Below are 27,704 nucleotides of genomic sequence, written 5' to 3' on the forward strand. Positions count from 1 at the left end.
GTAAATAATGCGAGCGCTCGTTTGTACTTGCTACACACGCGCGCGCGCACGCACACGCACCCACCCGTACACACGCACGCACACGCGCTTCAGACACACAAACAGTTTATTGCCTGATATTTGGTACAGAGTGAACTCCGGGCAGTCGACAACCCTACCCCGCGCTGCATGCCACTCGCGACGCCGTACGTGCCAGCGCGGGGCAGAACTGGTGCTCACTATAAAAGCTAACTAGTATCTCTAAAAATAAACCATCAAAAAGATAAAAAAAAAATGTTAAAAATTAATACATAATTTCGTTATGGTTATAAGCGAACTGAGAGCCTATCATGAAATGTTTTCCGAAATTTCGGAGCCAAACGAAACAGAAATTTGATGTTAAAATTACATAATACATGCCGTTTGGAAATATTAAAAATGTTAAAATATTGTTCCTTTTGACTTTTATGATAGGATGTATGACGAACGAAATGTTAAACTCCATTTATTGGTCCGATTTTGGTATAAAAAAAAAAACACGAAATTGAGTCCGAAATTTCGGAATTTCATTTCATGGTAGACCCGCTGAATACATGTCGCCTCGGAGTTCTTTGATTGCATCAGCGCGTTATACTTTTCAATATACGAGTATAAAGTACTGAAGATGGCGTATAGAAAAAACATTAGGTATTTACTATATCGGTTCAACAATTATAAACTTTATTATTAATTCTAATGCAACACTAAACACAAATTATTTTGATGTTTTCTTAAAGCCTTTAATAAGATACAGAAATAAATATAACATTAACAAAAGAGGGCATTGTGTTAATTCACTAATAGTACAGACACATTTAAAATTTGTGAATTTTATCATATTTTGTAACACAAGAAATCTTTAACAAAAGACACCAAACCCTGTGTTTGAAGAAATTATTGTTATAGAAGAAGTAAAACGTGGCGAAAACTGTTATGCAAGTAACGCAGTATCACCGAAATAACATAGAACATATATGAATTTGATATAACCAATTGAATTTAGCGTTGCATTAGAACTTATACCAATATTGTTTCACACATAACATGATATTAGCGAATTTTATAATTTAAAAACTATAGGATCAGTCGCAATGGATATACTAAGAAGAAACTCACTGATATTCATTAAACCAAGGAGTAGAATTAGAATCTCAAAATAATTTTGGATACTTTTCTTTGTAGTAATAATTTGGTAATGTTGGTCACATTGAGTGTAATATGAAAGATTTTGGGGGGAAAGGGATTGTTAGCAATGGAGTTTGACAGCCCAATTGCTAGCAATATGCCTTATTAGGTCGACCTCCACGTGGTTGCCCCGTCACGATGGGCTAACTGACTTACTTTATTCTTACTTATCATCCTTCACTGGTGCCCCGCCGGTGTATACCGATAGCGCGGGCGGGGTCACCATTCCATTATCATCCATAAAACAAATATGAAATATTTAAAAAATACATTTTCAGATTCCATCTATGCTTCTTAGTATAAACTGTCCAGTTTCACGAATTCTGTCACTTCCATTTACGACATAACCGATTACCACTCGGTATATCAATTAGGACCAATCCCACATATTCAAGAACAATATCAAAGTATAACGGGCTTACGGTTCAACCAGATGAGAGATTCTGTGATCGGTACAAAAATAGAGCCGCGAGCGGTCTACTACGCTACAAAATATTCTCTGCTCGCTATAATTACCTCTTAATTAACTTAACCGAAGACTTAAAAATAGTTACATCTAGCGTCCGGCGCGGCGGGGAGCGCCGATTGCACTCCTATACTATCCATTCTTAAATACAAATAATTTTAAAAAGTGCATTTAATTATGACATTACAGAATCGAGAACTAGCAACGATCGACTACCACAAGTATTAAGTGCTGTTCATATTACAACGAACGGGTGTGACATAAAAATAATCCTGGAATACTTTGAAAGTCGTGTTTCTCTTTTTATACAACTTAGAATGGCAAACAAGCTGACGGCCCACCTGGTGGAAAGTGGTAACCGTCGCCTATAGACAGGAGCAGTACCATGGACATAACAGAGTATACTGTTTCGCCCATGATACCGCCCATGCGTTGCCATTCCTGAGTACTCAGTTGTTATTCCTCCCTACCCAGTAAATTCACGACATATCCCACCCATCAAACCGAAACACAGCCATGCAAACACAACTGCTTCACGTAGAAACACGAGTAGGACAAAGCTACCCAAGCAATCGACTTTTGTACAAAGTCTCCTTGTTCTGTTCTAACATAAGGATCATTTTACATCGCACTCACTTCGTACGTAATAATATGAACAGCCTCTTAGGTTTTAAATATTTTTATTTAAACAGTAATATTATAAGAGAACTTTCCAGAAGTAATGGCAACGTCGTGTCAACGAAAAAATTTAAAAAAATCAAATCATCGTCACAGAACACAGACAAAGGTAATTTAGCATCTGTGGCAAATAAACTTTAAGATATTATTACTATTTCACTTTCCCGAGCCATATGAGAATAATATACGAATTTCTATATTAAACATTCAAATCTGTGAGAGTTTTATAACAGTGGTGCTTTCAAAACAATGGAAGTCGCCAACATTAATAGAGTTAAAACGTTAATTTTTTTTTAATTAAAATCAACACACCAACGATCCTAACTTACGAACTCCATCCCTACCTTACGGCTAGCCTTATACTAACTTACGCACGCGCTACACTCGCGCGTCTCCCCGCTCGCGGTCGACTTTGTGTTGACATCGGGCGCGTGTAGCCCTAGTCGGGTAGACCAAATTTCATATAATCAGTTGTCAATCCTCACTACGTTCCAACGAATTCATCATTCAGTTATTACGGCGCGAGGCCGAATTATTGCACTTTGCTAGCACACTATTGCACGCACTATCACTTGTGTCTTTGAGTTTATTTAAACAAATAAAAAAAAATTTTGATATATTCCTTGCGCAGAGCTGATCGTATTTAATATATTAAACAATAACAATAATTAATGTCAGTGAAGTACATACGAATGGTTAAGTGTGTGTGTGAGAGAGAGAGAGAGAGAGAGAAAGAGAGACAAAATGACATGCAACCAGTACTCTTTCTAAAGGTCTAATTGTCTCACTTCGCATGAGCGGTTAGAAAGAGACATTGCGGTCGATTCTGAAGCACCATTCAATAAACCGTCTTAAAAAAAAACTTTTAATAGTTTCGCGAAAATACTATACTACAGCCGTATGGTCCCGGCGTAGAACAGGCTACCCCTATCTTCCCCGTGGGTGTCGTAAGAGGCGACTAAGGGAGAGCGAGGGATGGGCAACAGCGTCCCTCTTAAAACATCTCCAAAGCCTAACTGCGGTTGCCAATCCGTCTGCAAAGCGTGGCAACTACTGTCACAACCCCCCACGGGGAAAGCTTATGTTCAGCAGTGGACGGTTAAGGGCCGATATAATGACGATGATTATATTATAGATCATAATAAACTAAACTTACAATAATTTTTAATTGAATTTATTAGAAATTTAGTTCACATCGGTCCTTAGTATAAAGATTTTGCTGTAATATTGAAATTTTAATTTTATAGAAAGGTTTAGAGAACTGACGCTTCAAAATCGACCGCATTGACCGCACGCTCGGTTTATATTTTTTCGAAACTGGTCAATTTAGTGAGGCAACTGCTTGATCTGTATTCTATGTCTAAATGTTCTAAGTACATGTTCGAATCGAGTTTAAATAAACTAAATATCGTATGATGCCTACAATGAACTCGTCGGAACAAGTTTCGTGTTATAAATATACAATAATTTAATCACTCTTTTATTTATCAATCATATTGCGGGCAATTCAGTAGATATTCCACTTTGTAAACAAGTACATAAGTACTATTTTCGCTTTACTACTGGCCGGATATATTAAGTTATAGATGTGGAATACTTATTGCCGATAATTCGCTATACTGTGGCCCATGCTGTTAGTACTGATACTGGCCGTTTTATTAATCAAATTAAGAATCAATTTTCGACACATAAGATGATAAAACAGCATTATTATATTTGCAAATGAACAGAATGGCGGTAATTACCTTTTTTTTTTAATTTTTAATCGCAGATTTACTAGTAGTTTTCCACTCATCCATTCAAATTAAGAACGTTGATATAAAAACTCTAGCAGCTCGTACACTGTCAATTTTTGACAACAAAAAAATAATCTTAAATATTAAAAAAAAATTATTGTTATGTTCAATTTAATCAATTTTGTTCTACAATATTAATTATAAGTCTAAACTTAAGTCAACAAATTAAAATTGAATATATATATATATATATATATATATATAATTCACATTTTTCTTCTGAAGTTTACAAATGTTTTTTTTTTTCACCAGAAATTTGAATGTCAGTTTGATAACGATTCTATTACGTAATTCACGTTTTATTTATGATAATACAAAATTTCTTCAAAATAAATTCCTGTGAAAAAATATGTAAAATTGTTCAGTGTTTGATAATTTCACAGCTGAATCAGGTGTTGCCAGTCATGCGTGGTAAACTCTCATAGTAGACGAGCCATTTTGTTCATTTACCTAATTGCACAACGCATAGACTGGTCGCCGCTGTGCGACCATCACACGCCCACACTTCTACCAACATTCGCCTTAATTATAATAACACCAAGGAGTTTAAAACCAAAATAGTGGATGCACATTATAAATTTGATCATGTGTAATCTTCCGTAGTATCTTCCGTCTCGTTTACACGTCAATCGAATTAATAGCTAGATAGAAAGAGACGCAAACGGCCAAATCTAGATAAGGGCATCGATCTTCCATCTCGCTGCCATCCAGTGGTAAGACAGAGACGAAAAACATAACATTTTTAACAAGTATCAAATTCTTTATTCACTATTTGGTTTTAACCTTTTTGATTAACGCTATAGAACTAATTCTGATTACTAAATGCATCAAGCAGAACTATAAAATGGTAATCGCATACAGAGATAAATAACACCATAGGCATTATGGTGTGGTGCCAATGGTGTCCATTATCCATTGTCATTTCTGAGAACTAACGTGTCTCGATTCTGTATAAATATCAACTGATAATATTATAAATATATCCAGTTATTATTATTTATATGCTGAAATATATTTTCGTTTTGTCCTAAGATTTAACATTATGAATTTTCAAATTCGTCATTAACAGATTTTTAGTGTCGGAGTCGTTTCGATAAGAGTTCAAAATGAAACCTTATTATTATTGTATTTTAGATTGCATTACGTCTGGCATCGTGAGGTGACTGTAACAATAACATATACTTGTGTCCTGTCTAAATATAAATAATAAATCAGAATTAGACCTATAGAAACCTTATAATTTATTAAGTAATCACTCCTTTATATAGGGAGATAGTCGCGTTTTTTACTCACAATAATATAATAGTGTTACTTATTTGGGAGCCTGCACTATCTGGGGGCGAAAGGAATTTTCTAGACCATGGTCGCCCGCTAGGCAGCATAATAGGACCACTAAAATAAATTTCAATTGAACTCAACACCCATTTTGAGACAGCATCAACTGAGTCCTACATCACCATCTCAGGATCTGAGTTTGGAATCTATCAGCTCACAAGTGATACGTGAATGTATGATATCGACTAAATTTTTTTTATTCCTCGACAATTGCGTCGATTCTGAGGCATCGTTTCTCTAACTCAATGTATTAAATTTAAATTCAGTGGCACAGCAAAATCTTTACTCCAAGGACCAATATGTACTAAACTCCCAATAGGTTCAAATTAAAATTATTGTAAATTCCATTTAAAGATTATACATAAAATAGTAATTTCACAATTAGATAGAGACAAAAATAGAGAGAGATAATAATAGAGAAAATTTTCAGATAGGTACCTCAGAATCGACCGCACTACCTGCAAATAACTCTCTCATTTGAGATCAATTTATGATCCAAGGAATACACACATATCCTCAAATGCACAATAATTATAACGCACATCCAGACGGCATATCGTTGGCAATTGACAATAACGCGACATAGAAAGAGCTAAAATATCAATACAAATCTTTGGGTTCAGCTAAAGAAGAATTTAAGAGCACTTTAGTACTACACTACTAAGATTGTAGAAGTTAACAGATTAACAGATATAAACGAAGTTACGAGTTTGTGAGACGATCAACAAGAGTCTAAACTTTGACATTTCACCCGACTGTAAAAAAAAAAAAAAGATATTTTTCGATGTTCCTGATGAGTCTATGTGTGAGAACATGTAGATATTTGACGTACTGCGTAAAACTTACCTGATACGAAATTTTTTCCAAGAGAACAACAATATTGTGGTTTACACGATTTAAAATATAATTTACCCAAACGATGGCGTTAATTACAGTCTTTTATAAACCATGAATTATGCAATGCGAAAGTAAAAAGAAAGTAGGTTAAGAATATTAAGTTAAAAAATAAAGAAACAAATGCAATCAAAATGGTTCGTTCGTTCGGATACTATAAGGTACGATATTGTTTGGTTCGGATACTTTATGGTAAAGTTTATAGCTAATAAAACATAATTCTTCATTTCGCATTAATTTGGGCACGGAACTTCAGAATTAGGTTTCATGGTAGACCTATTGACGGATAGGAGGACCATTTGAAAAGGCCACAGGGTATAGAGTAGTATTAAAATAAAGAGGGATGCAATTTAACGGTTGTTTTCCAGTCGGGTTTTTGTGACATTATCATGCCCAATCCACAAATATATGAATGAATGTGAATGTGGCTTCCAACCCAATTATTTTTGGCTTTGTGGTTGGTGATTTAAAATTCCTTATCAGAAACTACATTTTACTAGTGAGGGGAGACCCGAAATTGGTCACTGTTACTATATACATAAGGTTCATTTTCGATAGATTGGAAATTCGTCGTTGAATTGTGGGCACTGACCAACCAGGTGTGTATTTCAATCAATACAATATATTTGTTCACGTCGTAACGTTCTAACGCCCGGTTTACATGATTAAAACACTCGCATTTAAATGAGTTAGTAGATGCATGTAAACGGTAGCTTTCAAGTGACTACTGTCATCTCTGCGTATATTCATCAGTTAAAGTACTTGAAACTAGTGTTTTTTTTATATCGTAAACCGGTCTTAAAGCCGTTCAGTTCAGTTGGGCGAATGTGGCCGCGTGTGGATGCGTGAGGTCGCTTGTAACCACATGGGACCGCGCATGGTCGCTTACGACGGCGTGCGAGCTCGCGTGCGGGGCAGCGGGCTAGGGCCGGGGGTCGCGGGGGTCGCGCGGGTCACGGGGGTCACGCGGGTCACGGGGGTCGCGCGGCCCCCACAGCCGCAGCGAGTAGTCGTCGGAGGCGGACACGATGATGTCGTGGTGCACCGGGTTCCAAGCGACCGCGTTCACGCAGCGCGTGTGACCCGTGATCACGGCTATGGGCTCTTCACCGTTGATGTGCCATATGTACACCTGTGACATATTACCGTAACTTAGAATGTGACTTCAATCTTCTAGTTCTCAAGCTTAAATACCCTATGTTATGTAATTAAATTTACCGTAACTCTAAAGGAAATACAAACGCCATCCATTTTCCATATTTACGTGCTTATATTTTGGGTAGAAGGATGTACCCAGTAAATTCACGCCATATCCCAGCCTTCAAACCGAAACACAACCAAACAAACACAACTGCTTCACGGTTAAAACACGAATGGGACAGAGGTACGCAAGCAATCGACTTCAAAAATCGACAAAGTCTCTCTCTGGTAAATATCTGGTAAGTGATAGTAAACATGTTCCATCAGGCGAGCTAGCTTATTAACCATCAGATGTAGCATTAAAGAACAATTATTATTGTATAAAAATATCGTAAGATATATTAACATTCGGCACGCAAATACAAATATGTACATGTGGAATAACACCTGAGTCCTCAGGAATGGCAACGCATAGGGGGTATCATAGGCGAAACAGTATACTCGGTTACCACTTTCCATCAGGTGGGCCGTCAGCTTGTTTGCCATTCTTATTTGTATAAAAAAATGCATAACACTGCTGGTATAAACTGAATATTATGGAAGAATTCATACCTTGTTGTCTTCTGAGCCGGAAGCGATGAAGTCCTGATGTGCACCACCGAAACAGGCGTGGATGGTGAAGTGCCCCTGACTGAGGCCGCGGAACCGTCGCACCAGCGCACGCGCACCTGTATGTAACAAGTTCTAGTCAACACAAAATCACCGTAAAGCAATCTCTCTCGCTATAAAGAAAGCTAGAAAATTACTATTATATATAGTTCCAGATACAGCATTTTTGGTATTGTAGACATTCACGCTTAACCCTTTAAATGCCGACGAGCGCCATCGCGCTCGTGCGCATTGCAACTAAAAGTGCCACGAGCGTAATAGCGCTCGTGAAATCAGTCGCTGTTTAGCTTGCTGTAAAAAAAATATTAAAATTGGATAATTTTTGGAGGAGACACAGTTTTTTTAGAGACAAGGGTAAATGACATCAACACAACAAAGATTTCTTTCATTAAATTTTAATAATAAGGGTTATAAGGGTTAATATTCGCAATCTCAAATCACGTGGCGATTCGAAATAAAAACTGCCCTTTCCAGTTAACAATATCTCTAATAGAATTACGTATTATTATTATTGAGAGAGCTTTTTCAGTCGGAAAAACCTGTGACACCGCGACCTTTCCATCTTTTGTGCTCGTCCTTTTTTAAAATTCGCTACTAATTTCTATCAGTGATAAAATGTAGTATTAGAAAATAGAACTTGGCCTCGGCATAGAATAGGCCCTTTCTATCCTGTGGGAGTTGTAAAAGGCGACTAAGGGAGAACGAGAGATAGGTAGCAGCGTCCCTCTTAAAACATCTGCAAAGCCTAACTGCGGTTGTCAAACCGCCTGCCAAGCGTGGATAAAGAAGAGGCTTACGTTCAGCAGTAGAGAGTTAACTCCTGATAGGATGATAATGTAGATAGGAATTTGGTAGCAGTGTCTTTTATCTCTTCATAATATTTAATAATTTAATTCCATTTTAATGTTTGTCAAACACAAGGCATGCTGTGGTTGCCTATAAATGTAAGAACAGTTGGATCTAATCCACCAGTGTATTGTATTGAAATGTTTCACTGTATCTTATGTTGGTGATCCTACAAATAAATAAATATAAAGTGTATTTTCCAAAGAAAATAAATCATTTATCTATGAATGGGCTACAACCACAAATTAAGTGCTGTGGCGTTTCTTCCTGGTTGTGACAAAATCTGCAAACTAAATATTACATATTCTAGAATTATATAACTCTATTTATAGACCTATTTAGAGATATTATACAACTGTGCACTCACGTATGTCCCACAGGTGGACTCCTTGGTTGGCGACGTTGAGCAGTAGCAGCGTGTCGTTGGCGTTCAGCGTCATCGCCATCACCGCGTGTTCCTCTTGAATCCTGCAACGTTACACCCCTTTGCATTACTCACCACTGCATTGCTGATATTTCAACGATATAGATTAGATTAAGATTTAAATGTTATTTAAATTTAGAAATGTGATTTATTTTATTTTTTATTTAATTGTATTCTTGAAATCATAATACAAGCCATGTGGTCCCAGTATAGAATGGGCCGATTCCTTCGTTTTCCGTCGATATCATAAGACTAATAAGGAAGTATAATAGTCGATGGATGGACAATCTCCCCCCCCCCCCTGTAAACTGGAGTCTCACAAAAGACTGTCAAAGTAATGGACTATTGGATAGAATATTAATAATGAACATTTAATTCACACTGATAGTAATAATTTATTTTGACATACCTCTTTTATGTACATGACTCGTTTATAGTATTTTAATCAATTTTTTCATACCAGTATTTTGGTGAGAAACATGTATCTCGAAGTGTAAACAACTGAACATCTAATGTAACCATGTTTAATGCAAATAAGGAATCTAAATCTGAAAAGGAACGGGTCAGTTCCTCGTGGCAGTCTATGGGGAGCATAATAGAGAGAGACCTATGTTCAGCAATGAAAAATTAACAGCTAATGACGATGATATCATAACATATGATGATGCGTGTGAGTGGAGAGAGTGTACGTATTGCGAGTACTAACAGGTTACGGTCCGTGAGGTCGCTGAAGTCGTACGCCCGGACGCGGTGATGAGTGTCGGCGGCCAGCACGGTGCGGCCGTCGGCGCGACACGCCAGGGCATTGACCCGGACACCGTCCCAGCTGTTGATCACGACTCCCTGTAACAAGTACGCAATTAGATTGATAGATAATTTATTTGCATTACTTACAGCACACAAATTATAACATATACAGATATACATAAGAAGCGAGATAAGATAAATTATTTAAAAAAAAAAACAAAGCCAAGTACAATTTTCCTTTTGTGCGTGTACCATAACAATACAAAATGGTCACAACTCAGTTTATTGCTTCGCCCTCAAAAGAGGAAAGCACTGATATTGTGTTGTGGCCAAAGGGAATAGGGTAACAATAAAATAATACTACCAGATTATCTATACAGTAAACAGACAGATATGACAGTCTATCTAGCAGACAAATGGAACATAGAGGTAACTTGCTGGAATGTCTAACATTTGCCTCTCAATTAAGAATTTTTTCAAATTAATTTTGAAGCTTAATTAATAACAATAGCACTATTTAAAGCGTATTGTACATCGTTGTATTTGGCGATACTGTGGTTCCGGTATACCTAGAGGGAGACTGTACAAAAGTCGTTTGCTTGGGCACCTCTATCCCATTCGTGTTTCTACCGTGAAGCAGTTATGTTTGCATGGCTGTATTTCGGTTCGAAGGGTGGGATATGGCAGTGAATTCACAGATTTAGAGAGGAATAACACCTGAGTACTCAGGAATGGCAACGCATGGGGAGTACCTTGGGCAAAACAGTATACTCTGTTATGTCCATGGTACTGCTTATGTCTATAGGCGACGGTTACCACTTTCCATCAGGAGAGCGTCAGCTTGTTTGCCATTCTAAGTTGTATAAAAGAAAATACCACAAAAATACTTTACGAAAAAAAAATTGAATGCAATGCACTATAAAATCACAAGTTAAACAAGGTGAGAAGTGATACGTACATCGAGGCCGCAATGGTAGAATTGTCCGCTGCCGCCGCCGCACACGAACTTATCGCTGCCAGCGTGCCACGCCACCGCCGTCAGCGAGTCCTCTTGTGACTGAGTCATTTTTTGGTGCAACTGCTCTGTCTGCAAACATAACAACGGTCACATTATCACCAATGGTCCCACTGTCACCTAAGGTCACATTATCACCTATGGTTACATTGTCATTAATGGAATATTATCACCCACAGTCACAATGTCACTAATGATCACATTGTCACCAATGAACAAAATATCACCAATGGTCACAATGTCACTAATGATCACATTGTCACTAATGATCACATTGTCACCAATGATCACAATGTCAACAACAGTCACAATGTCATCAATGATAATAATAATGTCACAAATAATACACATTTTTCAATGCATTTATGCAAGTGTAAAAAATGAATCTTTAATCATTCTAAAGAAAAAGACTATAATGTCTATCATACACCAATGGTACGGAAGGTAATAAAAGGTTTATCAGCATGGTAGTACCTCCATGTTCCATATCCAAAGGTCGGGACAGTTCTCCGGACCGGCGGCGATGAGGTAGCGGCCGTCGGGACTCCACGCCAGGTACGACACGCCGTACGTATGACCCTCCAGTGATTTTCTGCAATAATTATGTAATCACCATCTAATTAAAATGATATAAATATATAATATCGAATGGTCCCGGTATAGAATGGGCCATCCCTTCATTTCCCACTGATGTCGTAAGAAGCGACTAAGATAGTATATGGTCAAGGGATATATATATATATATATATATATATATATATATATATATATATATATATATATATATATATATATATATATATATATATGATGATGATGAAATATATAATCCTAATACCATTACAGAGCAATTTAGATATTAAATACAAATTTCTAAATTGCTCTGTAAATAATTTGAAAATAGAATTGTAAAAAAGAACATAAAAAATGGCTTGAAACTAATTCGGATTCAATGTCTTGTTTTTGTTTATACCAAAATCGGACCAATAAATGGAGTTTAATATTTCGTTCGTCATACATCCTATCATAAAAGTCCAAAGGAACAATATTTTAACATTTTAAATATTTCCAAACGGCATGTGTTATGTAATTTTAACATCAAATTTGTATTTCGTTTGAGTCCGAAATTTCGGAAAACATTTCATGGTAGACCCTCCGCTCTCAGTCTCTGTGTGTAAACCTTTCTACCAGTCCTTGGATGCTGTGTCTTTTTAATCGAGAGAAACGAATGCTTCACAATACTAGTAATTAAGCAGCCAATTCATTCCTATGCCTATTCAATCTGGATTGATAATTTTTGCTGAATGTCTCGATTTCCTGTTTTACCATTTTCAGTTTGATGTTCACATAGATAAATTTATTATTTATTTATTTATTTAATTCTTTATTGTACACACCAGTTATAAGAATATGACAGAGGTAATCAAAAGTACAAAGGCGAGCTTAACTCTGATAGTTTTCTTACAGCAAACCCAAAGTGGAAAGGAGCATCAATGTCAGCGGATACAGCAGTGTACAATTTTTAAACAGCCAAAATTAAATTAATTAGATTATATTTTATAGTACAAAAACACATATACATATACATAAATACACACCTACATCTATGCATATACTTACACACAACACAATATACATAATATATACATAAATAAATATATTGTTGTCTTTAAGTCTATAAAAATAAATGGATAGATATATATTACTTATATATTGTCAGGTACATTAAGTTATAACCTTTTTTTACTTACTTAATTTTCAGTCTACTACTAACAAAATAGTTAAATGAGAGAGCATTAAATGGATTTGAATTATTATTATTATTTTACTGATAAATTTAATTTACCCTCCAATAGAAATAAGTAGCTGGTTTATTTAAATAACTGAAAAACCTACCTGAAGGAGAGTCTTTTAGCGGCGGGATCGAAGTCCCATATCATGACGGTATTGTCCTTGGAGCCGGACGCGAGCTTAGTGCCATCTGGTGACCATTTGCAGTACCACACCTCGTCGCAGTGTTCATTTAACACCTACAATACAAAATATTTATTTAACATATTGCAAAGAAGATTAACACAAATACATTATATAATGGCGACAAATTTAAATGTTTCTCGTTTCTTTACCATTATTTTTTTGGGATAAATTGTCTAGTTTTTTTTTTATACCACTGAGGTGGCAAACAAGCATACGGCCCACCTGATGGTAAGTGGTTACCGTAGCCTATGAACACCTGCAATACCAGAGGTATTACGCGTGTATTGCCGACCCTGAAGAAACCTCTTTACCCCCCTTTTGAAGAACCCCATGCTGTAGTCTCTTGGAAAAACATCAGCAGGGATTCCACAACCTCATTCCCAATTCGTGGGAGGAAACATCTCTGAAACCGCGCAGTACGCGACCATTGAGGCTGTAGGACATGAGGATGAACTCCCTATCGATGGCGAGCCGTACGATGGTAGAAAGTGGCTGTGGACATCATATTGAACAATTCCTCTGAGCAATCCATTTTACAGGCGGTTTTTACTGACAGTTTTACTGACAGAAGTCACTTATTATTCCTTTAAAACAATTAAAGACTGTGTCCCACAAAAAATCAATTTCAATTATGATAAAATCAGTAATTTTAATTTAAAAACTAAATATTTTTTTTTTGAAGGGTGAAAATAGTATGGTAACCCCGCCTGCGCTAACGGGATACGCTGGCGGAGCACCAGTGAATGGTGATAGATGGGAATGAAAAAAGGCTAGTTAGACCATCATGATGAATTCACCAGAAATTAACCATGATAGTTTCCAGGGAGAACCGCGAGGCGGTCGACCTGTTTGGGTATATTGCTAGCAATGGGATTCTCAGTCTCCATCACTAACAATCCCTTTCTCACCGGATGGGTGGATATTACCCTTTCACGCAAAAACCACTGAATTGATTTGAATGAATTTTATTATACAGATATGTTTTATCTAAACTTAGCACCCAGGATACTTTAAACACTGATTTACGCGGGCAGTGTCGCGGGATTTAGCTAGTACATATATATTAGCATTTGACATGTAAAGTAATAGCGGACACACTCACCTGTAGCGAGTGTATGGGGAAGTTGTCGGCGGAGCACTGATGATCGGCGAGCAGCGTGAAGGGGATGTGGTGGTCGGCGGGCGGCGGCGCGGCGCCGAGCGCGGCGGGCGGCGGCGGCGCGGGGCGCGGCGCGGCGTGGAAGCGGCAGCGCGCCGCCTGCTGCGCCGCCGCCTGCGCCAGCAGCGCGCGCAGCCGCCCCGGCGCCATCATCAGCGCCGGCGGCAGCACCGCCTGCACACCGCGCGCACGTCTTCACTCAGCGGCCCCCACGCCGTCGCACTACTCATCACTCACTACTCATCGCGGACATGTAACGCGGACACCTCTAAGCTGACTTTTAATGCAATCGAGTTAGATTCAGATCAAATAAAGTCGAACAGATATCACCATAAAGTCTATTTAACATCTGGCCCTCTAGACAAGTAGCAAGCGAATTCGTCAATGAAATCCATTCCAATTCCAAAAAGTTGGGGGTACTCAATAAGGTGAGACGGTATTTCACGCCAGAAAACCGCCTGAAACTATATAAAGCTCAAGTGAGGCCACACATGGAATACTGTTCTCACCTGTGGGCAGGAGCGCCACAGTACCAACTCCTTCCGTTAGACCGCATTCAAAGTCGGGCAGCTCGAATTGTTGACGATCGGCGTCTTACTGTCCGGCTCGACCCACTGAAACTGCGTAGAGATGTTGCATCTCTGTGCATCTTCTACCGAATTTATCACGGGGAGTGCTCTGAAGAATTGTTCGGATTGATACCTTCTGCAGATTTTCACCATCGTGCAAACCCGCCATAAACTAAAATTTCATCCCAACCATCTGGACGAGTGGCGGTCCTCCACCGTGCGTTTTTCAAGGCACTTTCTCCCACGCACAACCACTCTTTGGAATCAACTTCCAGCAGCAGTATTTCCGAACCGATACGACAACATAACCTTCAAGAAAAGAGCATATTCCTTTTTAAAAGGCCGGCAGCACACCTGCAATGCCGTAGGTGTTGTGGGTGACCATGGGCGGCGGTAGTCACTTACCATCAGGTGAGCCGCATGCTCGTTTGCCCCGTGTTGTAAAAAAAAAAAAATCGACATCGCTAGTGAGTCCGTGAAACAGAATGAGATAGCAACGCCGGATGACTCATTCCAACTCACGGACTCGCTAGCGATATCGATTCCAACGACGAATTCGCTAGCCACTTGTCTAGAAGCTCTGATCAATTTAATCTTAATTTTATTGCATGAAAATATGAACCTGCTGCGGGACCGGTATAAGAGTACCTGGCGCCTCTGGGCAAATTTCTGATGGCGCCCATCAACAACGGGAAAAAAAGAAGTCATCAGGGATACGCGCTGTTTACACGAAAGTCGAATTTAATGCGACTAAATGCCTTTATTAATCCTATAAGGCCTTTCTTAAATCAATAAATAATTTCGACGCCGCGGAGCGTCCCAGGACCGCCCCCCTGCCCGCTCTCTAAAGGCAGTACTGCCTATTTAATTTATAGGTAACACGACTGAATTCGCAACCGGTAGAATCACTTTTCATATGAACCTGACTGAATATTAATTGAGGGAAAAAAAGTGATAGAATTCATTCAAAGAATCAAAAATTGTAGAAAGAACATTATCAAATTACATTCTGAAAATATTACTTTGTGAGTTTATGGGTTAGAAAATGTTCCATTTTGTTATTATTTATGTCAGCTTTACTCAAGTTTTAAATTCCAAGAATACCAGACTAGTTTGGAACGCTATAAAAGCCCTATAGCTATGACACTACCTGCACGCGCGCGAGCACGGCTGCACGCGAGCGCGGGCCGGCGCCGGGCCAGGCGGCGCGCGCATGTAACTCGGCGGCGTCGGCGCACATCATGAGCGCGGACAGGCGGTGCACGCGCGGCGTGTCGTGCTGCAGCGGCGTCAGCTCGTTGCGTAGCACGTGTAGCGCGTCCAGCACGCGCCCCGCCTCCAGGTGCTCCAGGTACTTCTGCTCCAGCACCACGAATTTCATCTCCTGACAACCAGATGCGCGGTCAGCATTTCAACCACGGGCATGTTCATTTTGACGACAACTCTCCAACTATACTAAATACTTTATATAACAATAGTTCACTCAGCTTACGTTGTTTTGCTTCCTACCGCCTTCTATTGAGCCCATTTTTTCTATCAGTATAAAAATTATCCTATTTCTGAAGTCGAGGTAAACATAGCAATTCACAAATTTCAAATTTCGCACATTCATGTGAACAAACACTGTATTTTAAATATTGTGACACGAGATTTTATACTAAGCAAACAAGACTAGGTAATGACGCTCTGAATGGAGACGTAATTCGCTAGTTCTTAAGGATGACAACATTGGTATCACAGAATTATTGTTATTTATATTTGTTATTCTCATTGCAGTATCTTCCGCCATCCGGCTCGAAGGACCAATGACAAGGACCTAATAATTTCTTCAAATTTAATATGACAGCGCGCGTCTTAGAATATGTGCATTGCTGGAGTGAGGAACAATCACCGGCCGGGCCAGCAGGCGCAGCGCTCGCGCTCGACTTCGAGACCCGCGAGCACGATTGTCGTCAAGGTGGAAACGCGTAAACAGGCATGTTTGGCAGAAAGGTATTAATATATGTAATGACAGCTACCACTTTTCCACCAGACGGTCCATAAGCTTATTTGCTTTTACAAATTATTTAAAAAGTTTACTAACAGCGAGGTTGTGGGGGTCGACGTTGGGCGAGTCTCGCAGCAGGTCGTGCAGCGCGCGCAGGTCATGGTCGGCTTTCACCCAGTCGCCGGCGAGCACGTGCTGACGGAACGTGGCCGCTGCCGGGTGCTCCAGGTGCAGCCCCGACTCCTCCATGAGCAGCGCCGCGCTGCGTCTGTGACAAACAACGTAACAATCGGATGTCATTCTGTGTACCTTCATACCGAAACACAGCCATGCAAACATAAATGCTTGCATTGAAACACGAATGGGACAGAGGTGACCAAGCAAACTACTTTTGTACGTCTTCCTCTGATAAATCTATTAAAAAAGTATACCCTGTCAGGTCAACCTCCACATGGTCCCCTCTGGAAACCATTGTGCTTAAATTCCAGATGTATTCATCACGATGAGCTAACTGACTTGTTTTCATTCTCACCTATCATCACTTACTGGTGCACAACCCAGTATACTCTGTTGTCCATGGTACTGGTCATGTCTATCGACATGTCGACGACGGTTACCACTTTTCAACCGTGAAGCAGCTGTGTTTTCATGGCTGTGTTTCTGATATTGTCCTGATGGTACTGGTCATGTCTATGTCCATGGACGTCTATAGGCGATGGTTACCACTTTCCATCAGGTGGACCGTCAGCTTGTTTGCCATTCTAATTTGTATAAAAAAAAAATACTTTCCATCAGGTGGACCGTCAGCTTGTTTGCCATTTTAAACTGCATAAAAAAAAACAATTGATTGTAAGTTTCTATTTGTTACTAATTTCATTTAGGGACTGTTTCTATGTGTCCACATTCCAAATAATTAATAATAAAATAAAAGTAGATTAAATATAAAACTAATTATCAAGACTTTATTTTAAACCAAATAGATAAATATTCATTTTGTAAGATGAGACGTTTTAGCATGTGAATTCGCGTCACGTGGCGACGTAAAGAAAGGTGCCAAATACACAACTTTATGTTTGAAGCGTTAATCATCAATCGCGAAATAGATATATTATCATATGAAACAAATAATGTATCAAGTCATCTATAGTAATATGAAACTTGAGTGAGTTTGTTTCCAGTTTACTTCAAAAAATAGGAGGTTCACAATTCGATTGTATAGTTTTAGGATTCCGTACACCCAAAGAAAAAAATAGAACCATTATAGAATCACTTCGTTGTCCGTGCGTCTATCTATCAAAACCCTTTTTCTTAGGAACGCGTCAAAGTATCAAATTAATATAAAAGATATACTCAGATCTGCAATCTCTTAAAGCAATGAAAAATCAAGCTTCTAAATTGACGCAATCAAAAGGTACGGCCGTTTATGTTCCATTTATATCGCATATTTTGACATTCGCAAAGAGAATCGAAACCTATAGAGAACTTCCCGTTTACCTAGAGTTATGAAATTTGGGAAGAAGCAATGTCATGTAGCAGAAATAAAGGAAAATATCCGCATACGGTAAATTTGCGGTCATTTCACAAAAAAAAAAACTTAATGATTTTGTAGGGAACCCTCGTTGCGCGAGTCTGACTCCCACTTGAGCGGCTTTTTAAATGGATATTGCCTCATAACTCCGATAGTAGTAAACCTTAAAAAAGGAAGGAGATTCACAATTAAGTTGTGTTTTTTTTAATGGATGTTTCCTCAACTCCGACAGTAGTCAATCGATTTGGATTGGTCCCATAAAAAAAAAAAAATATGAATTTTGTAGTAGTTTAGTTTTTAAATCAAAATAACTGGTTTTGTCACAAATGAAGTCTGCTTTTTGTGGAACACAATTTAATTATTTACTTTTTGGCGGCTCGACTAATAGTCTAGTAAAATACGTATATTATTACATGTAAAAGAATAAAATTGTGTGTAAATAAATAGAAAAAAATTAAATTAATGGTTCTTTTGGAGGACACCTGCAATGCCTCTGCTATTGCGGGTCATCGTGGGCGGCGGTAGTCACTTACCATCAGGTAAGCCGCATGCTCGTTTGCCCCGTGTGTTATAAAAAAAAACTTCGAGCATTCAACTTCAGATTGTTTTTGTACTAAATATAAGTTATTTTTACCATCAAAATAACGATTTAATCAACGAATGGAAACTTATTAGCTGAAAGTTGGCATACAAATGTTCCTACATAGTGGAATGACCGCAGCATTGTGCTCGGCTTTTGTTTTTCATATTTACAAACGTCCAAGACACTCGCGTATTCATAATAGTGTATTTATTGTTTGCGTTCTTTTATCCCCTGTGTCTTGTTAATATAATAAAATTATAATTAGACGACCTCTGTACTTGGGAGATATTTAAAAAAACTGATATGAATGGGCTTCATAAGAGCAATGGAAGGCAAAACAATAATGTTTAAAAATTTCTTTTGTCTATTTGGGATGAACAGCAGTATCCCTCTTAAAATATCAACAAAACCTGACTGCGGTTGCCAACCGACCTGCCAATCGTGACAACTGCTGGATAAACTCCCTTTATTGGGGAAGCCTAAATTCAACAATGGACAGGTAACGGCTGATACGATGGGATCCTGAGGGAGAGAATTGTTGTTAAATACTTTATCACGTCGACTTCCACGCGATAACTACTGGGAACCATTGTGGTTGATTTCTTACGAATTTGTGACGATGGTGACCCATTAAATGACTTGTCTTCATTCTGACAATCATCGCTGACTGGCGCCCCGTCAGCGTAAACTTATAAATGTAGACATGATTCTATATTCACAGTGACAAAATTCCTCAGTCATCAGTTCACATTAGTCAGCTCACGACCATAATGATCCATGTAAATTATCATATTTTAACTAAATTCTCGCATTAATTCCTATCTATTTTAATTAGAAAACATGCAAATTTCAAATTCTTTGTCTTGCTAAAAAAAAAAACACTGGTGACAGATATTAGACTCACTGCATCAGTTAGTCAGGTCATTTACCCTATCGTTCGCGGTTAATTATCCAAAGAGTAAGTATAAATATTCTATTGAGTCTCGCCAGACAAATACTGGCGACTTAACTACGTGTTATACTGGCTGAAATAAAAATTATTAGCATACAAAAAAAAAAATATACGAATTGAACGATTTTCAAATGAAGTCTTCATTCGAAAATCGTTTAAAAATCGAATGGTCAACTTCGAAGCGCTATTGGTATATACTGGTGGAGTACCAGTGTGGAATATCTGATCCAATCACGATCATCGTATCAGCCGTTATCTGTCCACTGCTAAAAGTAAACCTTCTCTATAGACTACCATAAAGAACGGGAACATTCCTTTTGCCAATAATTACCACACTTGACGGGCGGATTAGCAACCGCAGTTTAGCTTTTGCTGAAGTTTTAGGAATGACGCTGCTGCCCATCTCTCGACCATTAAGTTCCCTTAATCCCTTCTTATAACACAACGAATGGAAGGTGTGGCTCATTCTATGCCGGGACCACACGGCATCGACCCAATTGAGCAGGCGAATTTAGGTACCGTGACGGGACGGATACATACATCGCATTTATTGTGACGTGATTAAATAGCAATTTTGTAACACTTAAGTAGCGATTACGCAGATATTTCGTAATGAGTTGGGACGCACTCGTGACACTGACGCCATCTACGTGACCGCGAGGTACCTAATTAAACGCATTGTCATTTGCAATGCAATTGTCATTCGTCAACTTAGGTAGACCAAAGTTACATTCTTAACCTAAGTTCACAAATGACTCTACTTTTTGCTCCACAAAAAGCAGCTTCTTCAAGCCACAAGTAAAAGCAACCGATGAATGGAGTTTTGTAGAATCAACAAATTTAAAATTATTAAAAAAAAAAAGAACGAAACTTTATTTTACAAAAATATACGACTACACCCACATACGGAGTAAAAAAATATTAAGAATTATAATAAAGAAACAGAAAACTACAAAATAAAAATAAAGAAAATTAAAAAAAAAATGCATATTATAACAGTTTCATCCAAAATGAGTGTGTGTGTGCGTCGCAATACCTGCAAAATGAGATGCGTGCTCAGCATTTTGCTGTAGTGTCAGGGGCACTACAGCGCTGATTTTCAGCACGAGCCTCGGTAACCCGTATCAGTGCTATTAGTAATGAGGACTTACTCAATACACGTAAACTGGAATGATCAAAGTGGACGCCATATTTAATTCCCGGTGAATTCATCACAATAGGCTAACTGATCTGACTTCTTTCTCACCTACCTTTTTTTTATACAACTTAGAATGGCAAACAAGCTGACGGCCCACCTGATGGAAAGTGGTAACCGTCGCCTTTAGACATGAGCAGTACCATGGACATAACAGAGTATACTGTTTCACCCATGATATCCCCCATACGTTGCCATTCCTGAGGACTCGGATGTTATTCCTCTGTACCCTGTAAATTCACGCCATAACCCACCCTTCAAACCGAAACACAGCCATGCAAACACAACTGCTTCACGGTTGAAACACGAATGGGACAGAGGTGCCCAAGCAATCGACTTTTGTACAAAGCCTCCCTCTGGTAAACCTTCCTACGCCGATACCCCGCCAAAAAAAAACTGATAACAATGACTGTAGCATACCATTTTAATTCATTTAAAAAAATAACGCGAACAGCTAGGATATATACGTTACAGATGTAACAACCTACTATCTTACAATGTTAATATTATCAGTCATATCACAATAATGGTAAGAGTCAACCTCTCAAGCCAATCAAGATTAAATAGTGTACAATATATTATGTACCTATACTCTGTTAACATGAAGAATCCATTTAAACTTAAGATATTTGTACCAGACTTTGTACAAAAGTTGTTTGCTTGGTACCTCTGTCCCATTCATGTTTCAACCGTGAAACAGTTGTGTTTGCCTGGCTGTGTTTCGGTAAATTTGAAGAGGTAAGTCCTCAGAAATGGATGAATGGTATCATTCACAAAACAGTATACTCTGTTATGTCCAAATTTGTTCTGGAATGCAGGGTACAGAGGAATAACACCTAAGTCCTCAGAAATGGCAACACATGAATGGTATCATTCACAAAACAGTATACTCTGTTATGTCCATGGTACTGTCCATGTATATAGGCGACGGTTACCACTTTCCATCAAACAAGTTGAGTTGACGGCCCACCCGTCAACTTGTTTACCATTCTAAGTTTCATAAAAAAACCTTAATCATCATTTTAGCCGTGAATTATCCACTGCTGAATATAAAATCTAATAGACAACAAATACAAATAACTTTATTTTGTTTGAAAAGCAATAAAAAGGTACCTATGAGCCAACTGCATTTACTTGTTAAACCTACTGATTTCTTGCAACATTATCAATACCATTTGAAAACATTAATTCCCCATCAATTATCAGTTGGTCAAATAATAATCTGTTTACATATACATTTCCAACAAAGGTATAATTATAAGTTTAATTGAAAATAATATCATTGCTTCACATTAGATACTTCAAAAAAATTAAATTAAACACTTATTTTGATCATAGATCAAACTGTCTTGTTTTTCATGGGTATTGTGTAGTTACTTCGACTAAAAAAAAAATAGACTCCTAACTAAAATAACTAGGCGACTATGCTAGCTTCATGTATGGGAGAGAGACTGTCAGGAAGAGAACTAGAGGCCAATATATCCTGTCATGTCTACCTTCACAAAGCTTCTACTGGAAACTCATCATCATCATCATCTTACTGCCCTTATCCTAATTTTGGAGTCAGCAAATGATTTTAATAATTTGGCTTTTGATTTCAGGACCAATCGCCAGGCTGACGTTGACTTCCCTTATGAAGGCAATTGTTAGTGTTATTCAGGAAAGGAAAAAAAACAGAATGAGTAAAGGAAGTTGGTAAAAAAAGAATGGGAAAAAAGTAAATAGGGAAATCTGGACACTGTTGTGGTAAATTAATTGATGGCCCATCAATTAATTTACCTCATCATAATTAATTTATTTATTTATTATTTATAATTTATTTATTTAATTAATTTATTTCATCCTCAACTAGCATCATTCACATACGAATTTGAAGTGATACTTTATCAATGCATGTGTCCTGTGTCACCTCACATAAACCTTTGTGCCTTTCTTATATCTCAACTGCATCCCTCTCCTCCTTAAGGGTAGTTCTACTGGTAACCCACCATTTTTATATCCCCAGTGCAGGCAAAGACACCATTCTATTAGCATCCATATAAAAATGCCTCATACATGAGAGATATTTTTTTTTAAGTTCTCCATATAAATTTTTCAGGGCAGATGGATGTTTGTGGATAAAGTTATATTCACAGACACAAAAGCTTGGTATTATGACTGCCAAAATGTATTTAAATTTATTTTCTGTATGGATATGACATAACAGAATATCTAAGCTGAAAAAATTTAATACATTGAAGCATAATATTTAAATAGAATATTTAAGTAGAATTCATTGTCTCACATTGAATATGTTAATGCATACAAAGTATGTAATATAATTTATTTATTTATTTATTCTTTATTGCACAATAAAACTTTGTACAAATGGCGAGCTTAATGCCATACGACCATTATATGCCAAATATATTATTCAAAACAATTAAATAACAACTTTAATTTTTAACAGATTTTGATAAAGAGCAATTAACAGAGTATATTCCCATATCAGTCCCACATTATTTTTGTCTTTTTGAAATTACTTTTTTGTAAGCAAAATATATATATATATAAATATATTATATTATATTATATTATATATATATATATATATATAGTGTAGCCAGTGTTATATATATATATATATATATATATATATATATATCGATAGCACAGGCCCATACCATTCCATTATCATCCATTAAAAAAAACTATATGTCCCAGCAAGCATTGTTTTGCTATGTTAACCCCTACCACTGTCTACAGCATAATTTTTTCCTTGTTAGAATAAATACTAGCCCGTCTCTTAAGGTGAGGCATGTACTCACATATGTGTGCCTCGGCTACGCTTCGGCCCACATTTGCACGTTCGTCCATCAATGCCTCAGTTGCTGGCTGCTGCAGTAATGTACTATTGTTTCACTATATAATTTTAAATGTTGTTTTATATACTGTTAAATAATGGATGTACTTTATTTATAATTGTTCCATATATTATATAGCAGGACATAGAGATACTATTTAACTGATGTAATACCTTAATTTGACCTATGATCCACAATAAAGACATTTGTATTTGTATGTTTGTTCTGGAATCACATTAAAACTACTACATCAAATTAGATGTAGTTTTCACAGTTATATTACTAAAGGTCTAACTATTAAATTGTTATTTGATAAAAGTGGCCTATTTAATTGATTTTTCCACTACTAAAATCCACCCATATGAAAAGTTTATCAGGCAAAAATTTAGTTTATAATGTTTACAAAGATTAATTAAAATCCATTTGAGTAGCTTCGTTTTTTTTTTTAATGAGTGATAATGGTATGGTGACTCCGTCTGCGCTATTGGTATACACTGGTGGGGCAGGGCAGTGAGGGATGACAGATGAAGATGAAAGTAGATCAGTTAGCCCATCCTGACGAATTAAACTAGAATTAGTCACGATGGTTTCCAGGGGGAACCACGTGGGGGTCGACCTGACAGGGTATATTGCTAGTAATAGGGCTATTTGACCCCATCACTAATAATCCTTTTCCCCCCAGTAGCTTCCATTTAGAGTTTTAAGTTATGAGAAAAGAAAAAATAGGAAGATAAAATTATGACACATGATTTTTATATTTAAAAAAGATAAAGACAAAATATTAAATAGTTATAATAATAATAGTCTTACTAAAATTATAAAATTGTAACTACACTAGTTGTATAATTAAGATAAATTGATATGGGGTATCTTATTATGGTGTCATGCGGAAACTGCTATATCAAATTGGATGCAGTTTTCACAATTGTGTTCCTGAATGTCTAGCTTAAAATGTGGCATATATTTTATCTTGATACACCATCTAGAAGAGATCCATTTTATTAGTTTTCCAAGTTCTGTTATCCATATGTAATGAAGTAGTGAGTAAAAAGCTAATTAACTTACAGAATAAATATTCACTGTTCAAAATTAAATTGTTAAGTTCTCAGTATTTCTATGCAAAGGTCTTAATCGATAATATATATATATATATAGAATATCAGTGTTTTGCTCTTTTGAGAGCAAAGCAATAAGCTGAGTTGTGACCATTCTGTGTTACTGTGGCACACACATGAAAGGAAAAATTGTTACTTATTTTGTGCATTTTGTTTTTATTTTTTGTGTATGTATTTTCTTTTTTTTTCACTGTGCAATAATATCTGTTGTTGTGTGCTGTAAGTAATACAATTAAATTATCTATCTATCTATCTATTCATAATCCTAAAATCATGGTCAAATTACATTGATTAAAGGGTTTTTTTTTGATGGATGTAAATGGTATGGTAACCCCGCCTGCGCTAACTTGATATGCTGGCGGAGCACCAGTGAAGGGTGATAGATGAGAATGAAAACAGGCCAGTTAGCCCATCATGATGAATTCATCAGAAATTAGCCATGATAGTTTCCAGGGAGAACCGCGAGGAGGTCGACCTAGTTGGGTATATTGCTAGCAATGGGATTCTCAGTCTCCATTACTAACAATCCCTTTCCCCCCTGATCAAGGAGTTATCTACTAAAACAACCCTCCTTAGTGATTTTTTAATGTTATTCATGAAATATAAGTTTATTTTTACTAATATTATAAAAGGGAATGCTTGTAAACATATTTTGACAGTTGTTACTGCTATGGTAAACAGCTGATGACCCTTGGTACACAAATATACAAACCCTAGATAACACACAGACAATTTTTTATACAAACTCAAGTAGATAAATCCATAGACAACTAATATTTCTACACAGTTCAGAATATTTATTTTAGTATCTTTATTTTCCCAGTCATTGTTTACAGTCAATTAAATCATAACAGATATTGTAAACAAATTATTATTAGCATGTTAAGGGTGCAAACCCCTTCCAAACCATACTACAACATACCAATACATATTGCACAATAGCTGTTCCCACACACAAATTCCCAGAAAGAATGAAGACACACTTTACAAAGGAAATTTGATAAAAGGGAATACCACAGGGTGGTGAGAGGACAGTATGTTTTAAGTCCTGGACATACAGTGTACATTTTAGGAATCAACACGATTCATAGATATAACTAATATTATTATTAATTTTAAATAAAAAATCTGTGTTAAATTATATTTAACAACATTGTGAACTTAAATAGTATTCCTTTTTTAAAAAATCTATCACAGACAGTCAGAACATAATTAGCAAAATAATAAAAATCTTTGTGATTATAAATATTTTGTAGGTAGGCATCATTCAGAAATATGTAACACAGGAAATTTGAATGTGCATATAAAAAGAAATGTAAGTTACTAAATGAGTAGCCCCAAGTAGAGTAGTAATGCCGTAACCTGGGGGAATAAGTTTTGTTATTCCAGTATATGCAATCCTTGCTAATATTATAAATGTTATGTGTGAGTTTGTTTGTTTGTTACCTTATAGCTTTTTAACAGTTAAAACAATCACTATGAAATTTGGAATAGACTTGTTGTACTATATGGGATGGAGAAGCATATTGACTACTTTTTATTCCGATCAGTGATCATATCCTTATTATTTGAATGAAGTTGCAAGTATAAGGTAGTAATGGTAATGAGTACATAGTAATGTTGTTTTTTTTTAAATGAAAACAGAATAGCCACTTCGCTTGCACTGTTACACTATTATTGTTTACACTGACAGATTACCTGTCAGGACAAACTCCGATTTGCTCATTTGACTGGGTATTTTTGCACTTATCCTTATTAGTGTGTCATTCTGCATAGATCTAGACTGATCTAGACTAATCTACACTGATTCAGAAAACAATTAGATCATTTATATTGATAGGAACAGGTAACAAGGTAAAACTATAAAGTGGGTACTCACTCAAGTCCAATGGACACGAGGTGCTGGCCGATGAGGCGCACGATCTCTTGGTCGGTCTGCCCCATGCGCGGACCGGGCGGCGGCAGGTCGCCGTTACGCGCGATGGCGTCGCCGTTGAGGTGCACCGGGGGCGGCGCGCCGTTGGCGCAGGGCTGGTGCATGGCCGCGGGCCGGGCCGGCGGCGACAGCCTGCGGGTCCGCTTGCGCGGCGGCCGGTGCCCGGCGCCCTCGTCGCCCGAGTCACTGGAGGCCAGGCTGCCTCCGACTTCTCGCCGCGCTGCTCGCGCTCTCCGCGCTGCCCGGAGCGCCGAGATCACAAGCGCACCCGCCGCATCGGCCTCGACGTCGCGGCCTTGTGACGTCACGGCCGCCCGCTACGCACCACCCGTACTCAATGGACCATCTCCCTTTGTTCGTTGCTATGACCCGATGCTTCCCCGATATCGTCCTTTAATGCTCCTCGTTCTCTATCACGCGCGATGGAGATACTCGGGAGCCTTAAGCTGTTACGAAACGCCTCAGTGGACAGTCAATGGATGATAGTGATAATCGTACACAAAAATCAGCTGAAAACGAAACGACAGCTGTCTTTCTTCGCTAGTACAACATCGCCCTTCTTTCTTTAGTTACGTTTCGGATGACGTTCTTGTTCGTGTTTCGTTCGGTTGCACATCGGGCGAAATCGTATTCTAATGTAATGACCT

The 27,704-nt window shown here is 37.7% G+C and overlaps 1 protein-coding gene across 1 annotated transcript; it reads right to left on the minus strand.

Annotated features, from left to right (window-relative positions):
* Nucleotides 1-1,354: 1,354 nt before the first annotated feature.
* Nucleotides 1,355-27,671, minus strand: LOC113517191 (WD repeat-containing protein 26). Its single transcript, XM_052898684.1, has 11 exons — nt 27,001-27,671; nt 17,002-17,173; nt 16,069-16,302; nt 14,293-14,523; nt 13,110-13,243; nt 11,688-11,805; nt 11,157-11,285; nt 10,158-10,294; nt 9,395-9,495; nt 8,125-8,240; nt 1,355-7,504 (listed from the first exon to the last, which is right to left on the minus strand). The coding sequence occupies exons 1-11, from the start codon at nt 27,159-27,161 to the stop codon at nt 7,295-7,297; spliced, it is 1,743 nt and encodes a 580-aa protein (XP_052754644.1). The 5' UTR covers nt 27,162-27,671; the 3' UTR covers nt 1,355-7,294.
* Nucleotides 27,672-27,704: the final 33 nt, after the last annotated feature.

The sequence above is a fragment of the Galleria mellonella genome, unplaced genomic scaffold, assembly GCF_026898425.1.
Source record: "Galleria mellonella isolate WM207_F2 unplaced genomic scaffold, CSIRO_AGI_GalMel_v1 utg537, whole genome shotgun sequence".
NCBI lineage: Eukaryota > Metazoa > Arthropoda > Insecta > Lepidoptera > Pyralidae > Galleria > Galleria mellonella.